The sequence below is a fragment of the Anolis sagrei genome, chromosome 13 (assembly GCF_037176765.1).
Source record: "Anolis sagrei isolate rAnoSag1 chromosome 13, rAnoSag1.mat, whole genome shotgun sequence".
In the NCBI taxonomy this organism is placed as follows: Eukaryota; Metazoa; Chordata; class Lepidosauria; order Squamata; family Dactyloidae; genus Anolis; species Anolis sagrei.
In genome coordinates this window covers 17,205,578-17,218,077 of record NC_090033.1, presented here as the reverse complement: position 1 = coordinate 17,218,077, position 12,500 = coordinate 17,205,578, and the positions used below count along the sequence as shown (strand labels likewise).

At 40.6% G+C, this 12,500-nt stretch overlaps 2 protein-coding genes across 3 annotated transcripts in view; one reads left to right on the top strand and one right to left on the bottom strand.

Annotated features, from left to right (window-relative positions):
• CDC42 (cell division cycle 42) overlaps nucleotides 1-12,500 on the top strand; it is a 390,560-nt gene that overhangs the window by 13,118 nt on the left and 364,942 nt on the right. The gene's annotated exons all lie outside the window — the stretch shown is intronic.
• Nucleotides 1-12,500, bottom strand: part of CCDC30 (coiled-coil domain containing 30) — a 70,507-nt gene that overhangs the window by 40,552 nt on the left and 17,455 nt on the right. The window contains exons 4-5 of one of the 2 annotated variants that reach the window (XM_060758683.2): nucleotides 6,840-7,033; nucleotides 4,337-4,426 (exon numbers count right to left, since the gene is read on the bottom strand). In XM_060758683.2, the coding sequence (XP_060614666.2) occupies nucleotides 4,337-4,426; nucleotides 6,840-7,033 (284 nt within the window). The remainder of the gene's footprint in view (nucleotides 1-4,336; nucleotides 4,427-6,839; nucleotides 7,034-12,500) is intronic. The other variant, XM_060758684.2, reaches the window with a different exon arrangement.

Sequence of the window (12,500 nt, the reverse complement as noted above, 5' to 3'; positions counted from 1 at the left end):
CATCATTATTGTTATTATTATTCACTCTCGTTCCAATTATTATGGTTATTACGGCAATAATAAGAGGGATAGCTAATGATGATGGTGATAATAAATTATGATTATTATTGTCATTTGCTCTCTCTTCCATTATTATAATTATTATTATCCTCATTTGCTCCTCCTATTATTATTATTATTATTATTATTAACACCCACCCTATTATTATCATTCACTCTCCCTCCATGATCATCATCATCATCATTATTGTTATTATTATTCACTCTCGTTCCAATTATTGTGATTATTACGACAATAATAAGAGGGATAGCTAATGATGATGATGATATTATGATTATTGTTATTTGCTCTCTCCTATTATTATAATTATTATTATCCTCATTCGCTCCTCCTATTATTATTATTATTATTATTATTATTATTATTAACACCCACCCTATTGTTATCATTCACTCTCCCTCCATCATCATCATCATTATTGTTATTATTATTCACACTCGTTCCAATTATTATGATCATTACGACAATAATAAGAGGGATAGCTGATGATGATGATGATGATATATTATGATTATTATTGTCATTTGCTCTCTCTCCATTATTATTATTATTATCATCATTCGCTCCTTCTCCTATTATTATTAATATTATTATTATTATTATTATTATTATTATTAACACCCACCCTATTATTATCATTTGCTCTCCCTCCATCATCATCATCATTATTGTTATTATTATTCACTCTCGTTCCAATTATTGTGATTATTATGACAATAATAAGAGGGATAGCTAATGATGATGATGATAATAAATTATTATTATTATTGTAATTTGCTCTCTCTTCCATTATTATAATTATTATTATCATCATTCACTCCTATTATTATTCTTACTTACTTACTTACTTACTTAGGCGATCCCTCGTTGGACGAGTAAGATGGACTTCCTTGATGACTATTTTTGTGGGTTTGTGAGGTGGCTGTGGAGCCCTCTTCTTGACCCGCATCTTCTCCCACAGTGAAGGCATTGGTTTCCAGGTGGAAGGCGGTCCCGGTCGGGGTTGGCTTGACGCGCCTTCCTCCTGGCACGTTTCTCTCTTTCACCCTCCACTCGTGCCTCCTCGAATTCTGCAGCACTGCTGGTCACAGCTGACCTCCAGCTGGAGCGCTCAAGGGCCAGGGCTTCCCAGTTCTCAGTGTCTATGCCAGAGTTTTGAGCCCATCTTTCAATCTCTTTTCCTGTCCTCCAACATTCCGTTTTCCGTTCTTAAGTTCAGAGTAGAGCAACTGATTGGGAGACAGTGGTCAGGCATCCGGACAATGTGGGTGGTCCAGCGGAGTTGATGGCAGAGGACCATCGCTTCAGTGCTGGTGGTCTTTGCTTCTTCCAGCACACTGACGTTTGTCCGCTTGTCTTCCCAAGAGATTTGCAGGATTTTCCGGAGGCAACGCTGATGGAATCGTTCCAGGAGTTGCATGTGACGTCTGTAGACCACGTTTCGCAGGCATAGAGCAGGAAGGACAATAGGGAGGACAATAGCTTTATAGACAAGCACCTTGGTATCCCTACGGATGTATCCCTCAAACACTCTTTGCTTCATTCGGGAAAATGCTGCACTCGCAGAGCTCAGGCGGTGTTGTATTTCGGTGTCGATGTTGACTTTGGTGGAGAGGTGGCTGCCAAGGTTTTGGCCAATGGCCAACATTTTCAACATTTTACACCATTAAGTTGTATCTCTGGCATTGGAGAGGGGTTGGCTGGTGTCTGCTGGAACATCACTTTGGTTTCCTCGATGTTCAGTGACAGGCCGAGCTTCTCGTATGCTTCTGCAAAGGTGTTTAGAGTGGCTTGTAGATCTTCCTCTGAATGCGCACTAACGACGTTGTCATCAGCATACTGGAGTTCTATAACAGATGTTGTTGTAACCTTGGTTTTGGCTTTCAGTTTGCTGAGGATAAACAGCTTGCCATCTGTCCGATAGATGATTTCCACTCAACGAGCTTCCTGTCAACAAGGTGAAGTATCATAGTGATGAAGATGGAGACTAAAGTTGGGGCAATAACACATCATCCCTGTTTGACACCCAATTCCACCTTAAATGGGTCACTTTGGGAGCCATTCCTGTCCAAGACTATTGCCATGATGTCATCATGGAGGAACCGCAGGATGTTCACAAATTTGTCAGGGCACCCGATTTTGTGGAGGATGGTCCAGAGAGCGCTGTGGTTCATTCACTGTGTCGAATGCCGTTGCAAGGTCGATGAATGCCATGGACAGAGGTTGGTTTTGTTCCCTGCATTTTTCTTGGAGCTGTCGTGCAGTGAAGATCATGCCCACGGATGATATTATTATCATCATCCGCTCCTATTATTATTATTATTATTATTATTATTATTATTATTAACACCCACCCTATTATAATCATTCACTCGCCCTCCCAATATTATTATTATTAATAATATTAATATTATTATTAAAATTCCTGGCCACCCTCCTGTTTGCTGTGGAAGCTCCTGAGATAAAGGTACTGTCTGGATGGGACCGGAGTCCACACTGCCATATATTCCCTTTTAAAGCAGATATATTTATTTATCGTGTCATCCGCAACCAGAACATTGTATTACATTTCTAACGGAACAAAACAAACAAACAGATAAAAAAAAAACCCCACAAATTTTGCAAACTTGGTAGCTCCGGTGTTGCTGCAAGAAGGTCCTCCCTGGTGCATGTGGCAGGGCTCAGGTTGCATTGCAGCAGGTGGTCAGTGGTTTGCTCTTCTCCGAAATCGCATGTCGAGGATTCCACTTTGTAGCCCCATTTCTTGAGGTTGGCTCTGCATCTCGTGGTGCCAGAGCGCAGTCTGTTCAGCGCCCTCCAAGTCGCCCAGTCTTCTGTGTGCCCAGGGGGGAGTCTCTCATCTGGTATCACCCACGGATTGAGGTGCTGGGTTTGGGCCTGCCACTTTTGGACTCTCGCTTGCTGGGGTGTTCCAGCAAGTGTCTCTGTAGATCTAAGAAAACTATTTCTAGATTTAAGTCGTTGACGTGCTGGCTGATACCCAAACAGGGGATGAGCTGGAGATGTGTCTGCCTTGGTCCTTTCACTATTGGCCGTCAGTCAGGTGGCGGATGTCAGTCAGGTGGTGCAATACCGGCTAGACAGTGTAATTTCTGCAGTGGTGTGGGGCGCAGACACCCCGTGATAATGCGGCATGTCTCATTCAGAGCCACATCCACTGTTTTAGCGTGGTGAGATGTGTTCCACACTTGGCATGCATATTCAGCAGCAAGGGCAGATGTCTTCACTGTATCTGGTTGTGATCCCCAGGTTGTGCCAGTCAGCTTTCGTATGATATTGTTTCTAGCACCCACTTATTGTTTGATGTCCAGGCAGTGCTTCTTGTAGGTCAGAGCACGGTCCAGAGTGACTCCCAGGTATTTGGGTGCGCTGCAATGCTCCAGTGGGATTCCTTCCCAGGTGATCCTCAGAGCTCGGGATGCTTCTCTGTTCTTGAGATGAAAGGCACATGTCTGTGTTTTAGATGGGTTGGGGATCAGCTGGTTTTCCCTGTAATAGGCAGTAAGGGCACCTAGAGCTTCGGAGAGCTTCTGTTCAACCATCTCAAAGCTCCCTGCTTGAGCGGTGATGGCACGATCATCAGCATAGATGAAGCTCTCTGTCCCTTCTGGCAGTGGCTGGTCATTTGTGTAGATGTTGAACATGGATGGAGCAAGCACGCTCCCCTGAGGCAGGCCGTTCTCCTGTTTCCGCCATCTGCTTCTCTCGCCCTGGAACTCAACAAAAAAGCTCCTGTTCTGTAGCTCAAAGCAGATAATGTGGGATTTTATTCAGCTGTGAGCCAGGACCCTTCCACACAGCCCTATATCCCAGAATATCAAGGCCGAAAATTCCATAATATCTGCTTTGAACTGGGTGATCTGAGTCCACACTCAGATAATGTGCCTTTATATTCTGGGATATAGGGCTGTGTGGAAGGGCTTGAAGGGGCCTTAATGCGGTCTGGAAGCACCCTAAGAGAAAAAAAAGTATATTACCAATAATAATAATAATAATAATAATAATAATAATAATAATGTAATGCTTACAGTTTTAAGTTTAGTATTGTTTTATAAGAGGAAAAAAGTGATATATAAATAATATAATTATTATTTATAATAATAATTTAATGTAAATAACAACAATAACACGACGTCACAAAATTTGAAAACGTTTCTGTTCCTGGTTTGCAAGCGTGATTTCCTGTCTAATTGTGTGGAAAATGTGGAAACGAGTAGAACAAGGTTGTTGTTGCTGCTGCTGTTGTTGCTTTACCTTATTCATCTGCTCTATGCTGCGCTGCATGGATTCCCGCTGCTCTCGGAGCTCGTCTTCCAGAGTCCGGCGGATCTGGTCCAATTCCTCCTGGAAAAGGATCATCAATCATTGTTGAAAATTGAGTCAAGACGTCTTTCCTAGTCCTTGGAAGCCTTGCCTTGAATAGCTCGGGACCTGGCCCAGCGGCAGAAATTAATGAGGCAGTAGATAGAGGCCATGTTTGTAATCAGGACAGGCAAACAACCCAATCTCTCAAGCGTTCTGCTACGCTGAGAGAAAGATTGATTACAGAGTCAAGGCTGAAACGAAACCCGTTCCTGGCCGCTTGGGACAATGAGCAGATTAGGGGATAAAAGTTGCCAAGTACAGAATCTTTAGTTCAGACGAAGCATTGTTGAAAATTGAGTTAAGACATCTTTCCTAGTCTTTGGAAGCCTTGCCTTGAATAGCTCAGTTCCTGGCCCACCTGCAGAAATTAATGAGCCAGTTGATAGAGGATATGTTTGTAACCAGTACAGGCAAACAACCCAATCTCAGGCATTCTGCCTGGCTGAGAAAAAGATTGATTACAGAGTCAAGGCTGAAACTAAACTCGTTTCTGGCCACTTGGGACAATGAGCAGATTAGGGGATAAAAGTGCCAAGTACAGAATCTTTAGTTCAGACGAAGCATTGCTGAAAATTGAGTTAAGTCATCTTTTCTAGTCCTTGGAAGCCTTGCCTTGGATAGATTCATGTGTTAAGTGCCTTTTTTGGATTCATGATTCAAGTTTTGGATTATTACCCTGGAAGTTTCTGTATTTGTTTTTCATGAACTCTGATGGGCTAATTTCCTGGATTATTTGTTCCTGCTTATGTTTGTAATCAGTACAGGCATACAATCCAAACTCTCAGGCGTTCTGCCAGGCTGAGAGAAAGATTGATAACAGAGTCAAGGCTGAAACGAAACCCGTTCCTGGCCGCTTTGGACAATGAGCAGATTAGGGGATAAAAGTGCCAAGTACAGAATCTTTAGACGAAACATTGCTGAAAATTGAGTTAAGACATCTTTCCTAGTCCTTGGAAGCCTTGCCTTGGATAGATTCATGTGTTAAGTGCCTTTTTTGGATTCATGATTCAAGTTTTGGACTATTACCTTGGAAGTTTCTGTATTTGTTTTTCATGAACTCTGATGGGCTAATTTCCTGGATTATTTGTTCCTGCTTATCTTTGTACCTAATGACTTCAAACTACAAGAAAGGAGATTCCACCTGAACATTAGGAAGAACTTCCTGACTGTGAGAGCCATTCAGCAGTGGAACTCTCTGCCCCAGAGTGTGGTGGAGGCCCCTTCTTTGGAGGCTTTTAAACAGAGGCCGGATGGCTATCTGTTGAGGGTGCTTTGAATGGGATTTTCCTGCTTCTTGGCAGAATGGGGTTCGACTGGATGGCTAACGAGGTCTCTTCCAACTCTATGATTCTATGATTCTATAACAAATGGGCACCTGGACCAGCGGCAGAAATTAATAAGCCAGTAGATAGAGGACATGTTTGTAATCAGTACAGGCAAACAATCCAAACTCTCAGGCATTCTGCCTGGCTGAGAAAAAGATTGATTACAGAGTCAAGGCTGAAACTAAACCTGTTCCTGGCCACTTGGGACAATGAGCAGATTAGGGGATAAAAGTTGCCAAGTACAGAATCTTTAGTTCAGACGAAGCATTGTTGAAAATTGAATTAAGACATCTTTCCTAGTCCTTGAAAGCCTTGCCTTGAATAGCTTGGCACCTGGACCAGCTGCAGAAATTAATGAGCCAGTAGATAGAGGACATGTTTGTAATCAGTACAAGCAAAGAAACCAATCTCTCAGGCATTCTACCAGGCAGAGAGAAAGATTGATTACAGAGTCAAGGCTGAAACGAAACCCGTTCCTGGCCGCTTGGGACAATGAGCAGATTAGGAGATAAAAGTGCCAAGTACAGAATCTTCAGTTCAGACGAAGTATTGTTGAAAATTGAGTTAAGACAATTTCCTAGTCCTTGGAAGCCTTGCCTTGGATAGATTCGTGTGTTAAGTGCCTTTTTTTGGATTCATGATTCAAGTTTTGGATTATTACCTTGGAAGTTTCTGTATTTGTTTTTCATGAACTCTGATGGACTAATTTTCTGGATTATTTGTTCCTGCTTATGTTTGTCATCAGTACAGGCAAACAATCCAAACTCTCAGGCATTCTGCCAGGCTGAGAGAAAGATTGATAACAGAGTCAAGGCTGAAACTAAACCCGTTCCTGGCCGCTTGGGATAATGAGCAGATTAGGGGATAAAAGTGCCAAGTACAGAATCTTTAGTTCAGACGAAGCATTGTCTCCACAACAAACCACATTTTCAATATCCTGAAAGTGAGATGAACAGGGGCACAGACAGCAAAACAAGCACCCTTCCCTATGCAATTCTGACTTGCATACAAATTCGACTTAAGACCAAACCTCTCTCGTCTGTAACTTGGGGAGGGCCTGACGATACCTGAAGCCGAGTGGCGCAGAGGTTCCCCAAAGTGGCATTGAAGCCCACCCTTGGCTCCAGGGCCTCCATGGTCTCCAGAAGGCGGCTGCGCTCCACCAATAGGTAGGCCACCTGTTCACTGGGGCTGCTGCCGAGGGAGGCGTGGGGCAGGCCTTCTTGCGCCAGCATCTCCCCCACTTCCTTCTGCTGGGATTCTGCAGGAAAGAGGCACAGCACATGCAAGATGTCAGGGCCTCCGACTGGACTCCCTTGAGTCAAACAACCATGACAGATAAGTGCATCCATACTGCAGAAATCATGTTAACAGCCACGAAAACCATAGTTTTACAAGGTCTGCAGCCTTTTCTGTCAAAGGGGTTCTGTAGCATTGAAAGTGGTGCCAAATGGCATTGAAAGTGATGTTGGAACGGCAGAAATTCGACAGTGTAATTCGATATACAACCCTTTGGTAGAAAGACCATGCAAAACTACAAACTCCTATTATTATCTGTTGACAAAGACTTTCATGGCTGGAATCACCGGGTTGCTGTGGCCATGTTGCAGCAGCATTCTCTCCTGACGTTTTGCCTGCCTCTATGGCAAGCATCCTCAGAGGTTTGTTCAAAGGTCTGTTGGGAGTGAGGCAAGTGGAGTGTATAGATGAGGGTTGAATGAAAGGTAATGCCTCCACCTTCATTACTTGGATTTGGATGGGACTATTTTAATAAATCAAACACAGAAATAATCCTTAGAATGTGCTTTTTAACTATATTGACTTTTCCACATAAGCCCCAGACAATTGGATACATTTCTGACAACGATGGACAAGTTTTCTGAAGCCGTCACGGAAGAAATCGACACTTTCCGCAACCAGCGTGTCACGGTTCTCTCAACCACTATTCACTTTTCCACATAATCACCAGACAATTGGATACATTTCTGCCAACAATGAACAAGTTTTCTGAAGCCGTCGCAGAAGAAGTCGACACTCTGCTTCCACAACCAGTGTCTCAGGGTTCTCTCAACCACTATTCACTTTTCCACATAAGCACCAGACAACTGGATACATTTCTGCCAACAATGAACAAGTTTTCTGAAGCCGTCGCAGAAGAAGTCGACACTCTGCTTCCACAACCAGTGTCTCAGGGTTCTCTCAACCACTACTCACTTTTCCACATAAGCACCAGACAACTGGATACATTTCTGCCAACGATGAACAAGTTTTCTGAAGCCGTCGCAGAAGAAGTTGACACTCTGTTTCCGCAACCAGCGTCTCACGGTTCTCTCAACCACTACTCACTTTTCCACATAATCACCAGACAACTGGATACGTTTCTGCCAACGATGGACAAGTTTTCCGAAGCCGTCGTGGAACAAGTCGACACTCTGTTTCCACAACCAGTGTCTCATGGTTCTCTCAACCACTATTCACTTTTCCACATAAGCACCAGATAACTGGATACGTTTCTGCCAACGATGAACAAGTTTTCTGAAGCTGTCGCAGAAGAAGTCGACACTCTGTTTCCGCAACCAGCGTCTCACGGTTCTCTCAACCACTATTCACTTTTCCGCATAAGCACCAGACAATTGGATACATTTCTGCCGATGAACAAGTTTTCTGAAGCTGTCGCAGAAGAAGTCGACATTCTGTTTCCGAAAACCAGCTTTGCAGCTGCAAGGCTACTCAAATGCTAATTCAAGTTTGCCAATGGCAACATTCACACTTGCTTCAAACAGACAATAATAATAATAATAAACAACTTTATTTGTACCCTGCCACTATCATCCCCAACAGGGACTCGGGGCGGCTTACATGAGGCCAAGCCCAAACAACAAATTACAAAAAAAATACAATACAAGTTACAATAAAATAAAATAGACAACATTATTATTATTATTATTATTATTATTATTATTATATTATTATTATTGAAATATGGCCACACAGCCCAAAAAACTCACAACAGCCCATATTATTATTATTATTATTATTATTATTATTATTATTGAAAAATGGCCACACAGCCCAAAAAACTCACAACAGCCCATTCCAGAATTATTATTATTATTATTATTATTATTGAGATATGGCCACACAGCCCAAAAAACTCACAATAAATAAATAAATAAATAAATAAATAATAGCCCATTCTATTATTATTATTATTATTATTATTATTGAAATATGGCCACACAGCCCAAAAAACTCACAACAGCCCATTCCATTATTATTATTATTATTATTATTATTGAAATATGGCCACACAGCCCAAAAAACTCACAATAGCCCATTCTATTATTATTATTATTATTATTATTATTATTATTATTATTGAAATATGGCCACACAGCCCAAAAAACTCACAACAGCCCATTCCATTATTATTATTATTATTATTATTATTATTATTATTGAAATATGGCCACACAGCCCAAAAAACTCACAATAGCCCATTCTATTATTATTATTATTATTATTGAAATATGGCCACACAGCCCAAAAAACTCACAATAGCCCATTCTATTATTATTATTATTATTATTGAAATATGGCCACACAGACCAAAAAACTCACAATAGCCCATTCTATTATTATTATTATTATTATTATTATTATTATTATTATTATTATTGAAATATGGCCACACAGACCAAAAAACTCACAATAGCCCATTCTATTATTATTATTATTATTATTATTATTATTATTATTATTATTATTATTGAAATATGGCCACACAGACCAAAAAACTCACAATAGCCCATTCTATTATTATTATTATTATTATTATTATTATTATTATTAAAATATGACCACACAGCCCAAAAAACTCACAACAGCCCATTGTATTGTTGTTGTTGTTGTTGTTATTATTGAAATATGGCCACACAGCCTGAAAAACTCACAACAGCCCATTCCATTATTATTATTATTATTATTATTATTATTATTATTATTGCTGTTGTTGTATTTACTTATTTATACGAAGGAGACACAAAACGGCTTGTATCGACACCTCCATGGAGATGTTGATACAGAGGCTTGATAGCCATCTGTCAGGAGGGCTTTGATTGTGTTTTTCCTGCATGAAGGCAAAAGAGGGTTGGACTAGATGGCCTTTAAGGGGTCCCTTCTAACTAGGTTCTATGATTTTTAATAGGGACTGACAAGCCTTGCCATTATATGTTGTTGGTATCAACAAGAGGGAAGTCCTCATTGAGAATAGACAAGGAATCAGAAACTGGACGGCCGTCTGTCAGGGGGTGCTTTGATTGTGCTTTCACAGAAAGGGGTTGGACTGGATGGTCCATGTGGCCTCAATTATGCTATGATTCCAAGTTATCGCCCCACTCTATTTCACTTTGGTCAGGCATGGCCATCTGTCAGGAGGGCTTTGAAGGTGCTTTTCCTGCATGAAGGCAGAATGGGGTTGGACTGGATGGCCTTTGGGAGTCCCTCCCAACTCTAGGATTCGATGAGTGTCTCAACTCTCAAGCTCTAAAGCTGGCAAATGGAAATCCCCCATCCCACCCCTGTTGTGTGTCGTCACGTGTTGTGTTGTGCCCTTGTTGGGCGGCCAAAGCAACCCCTCGAACCAAACACGTGGCCCATTGATTCACGACTAATGACAAAACGGGATGCAAGCATGTTCTCCCTCAAGGTCAGTTCATGCCGAGGGAACGAGAAGCAAACAAGAGCAATGGCCAGAAGGGAAACCGTGTGCGTTGCCTCCAAAGGCAGGAACATAGAGTCCGAGTCAGGAAGGGACCTCTAAAGGCCATCCAGTCCAACCTTTTTTTCCCTGCCAGGCAGGAAGACATAACTTTTCGATGTTTTTAGGAGAGACCCAATTAGGAAATGACATTTATAACTAAGGGAAAAAAATCACGCGACTTAGGGTAATATATTATAATTATATTATATAATAATAATATAATACAATGATACTATCTATATATATAAAAATGTTCTGTGCGTTCTGACTACCTTAAAAACAAAAGAACCATTCCTTCTCTCCTTCCTTCCTTCTCTACCTTTCTTTCTCTCCTTCCCTCCTTCTTTCCTTTCTTCTCTCCTTCCCTCTTTCTCTCCTTCCTTCCTTCCTTCCTTCTCTACCTTTCTTTCTTTCCTTCTTTCTCTCCTTCTCTCCTTCTTTCCCACTTTCTCTCCTTCCTTCTCTACCCTTCTTTCTTTCCTTCTTTCTCTCCTTCCCTCCTTCTTTCCCTTCTCTCCCTCCTTCCTTCCTTCTCTACCCTTCTTTCTTTCCTTCTTTCTCTCCTTCCCTCCTTCTTTCCCTCTTTCTCTCCTTCCTTCCTTCTCTACCCTTCTTTCTTTCCTTCCTTCTCTCCTTCCTTCCTTCTTTACCTTTCTTTCTTTCCTTCTTTCTCTCCTTCTCTCCTTCTTTCCCACTTTCTCTCCTTCCTTCTCTACCCTTCTTTCTTTCCTTCTTTCTCTCCTTCCCTCCTTCTTTCCCTCTTTCTCTCCTTCCTTCCGTCTTTCTTTCCTTCTTTCTCTCCTTCTCTCCTTCCTTCCTTCTCTATCTTTCTTTCTTTCCTTCTTTCTCTCCTTCTCTCCTTCTTTCCCTTCTCTCCCTCCTTCCTTCCTTCTCTACCCTTCTTTCTTTCCGTCTTTCCCTCTTTCCCTCCTTCTTTCCTTCTTTCTCTCCTTCCTTCCTTCTCTACCCTTCTTTCTTTCCTTCCTTCTCTCTTGCCCTCTTTCTCTCCTTCCTTTCTTCTCTACCCTTCTTTCTTTCCTTCTTTCTCTCCTTCCCTCCTTCTTTCTCTCCTTCCCTCCTTTCCCTTTCTCTTCCTTCCTTCCTTCCTTCCTTCCTTCCTTCCTTCTCTATCCTTCTTTTTTCCTTCCTTCTCTCCTTCCCTTTTTCTTCTCTCCTTCCTTCCTTCTCTACCTTTCTTTCTCTCCTTTTTTCCCTTCTCTCCCTCCTTCCTTCCTTCTCTACCCTTCTTTCTTTAGTTCTTTATCTCCTTCCCTTCTTCTCTACCCTTCTTTCTTTCCTTCCTTCTCTCCCTCGAAATTATTATTATGTTTATTTATATCCCGCTTTGCTGCATTTCGTATTAATAATAATAATAATTATTATTATTATTATTATTACTATTATTATTATTGTTTATTTATATCACATTTTGCTGGATTTTTTAAATTATTATTATTATTAATAATAAAAATGTTTATTTATATCCTGCTTTGCTGGATTTTGTATTTATTATTATTATTATTACTATTATTGTTATTATGTTTATATCCCGCTTTGCTGGATTTCGTTTTAATAACATCACACAGTCCTGCTTTGCTGGATTTCGTATTAATAATAATAATAATAATAATAATAACGTTTATTTATAACCCGCTTTGCTGGATTTTGTATTAATAATAATAATAATAACAATAATGTTTATTTATATCCTGCTTTGCTGGATTTTGTATTAATAATAATAATAATTATTATTACTATTATTATTATGTTTATATCCCGCTTTGCTGGATTTCGTATTAATAACATCACACAGTCCTGCTTTGCTGGATTTCATATTAACTATTATTATTATTATTATTACTATTACTATTTTTATGATGTATATCCCGCTTTGCTGGATTTCGTATTAATAATAATAATAATAATAATAATAATGTTTATTTATCTCCTGCTTTGCTGGAGTTCC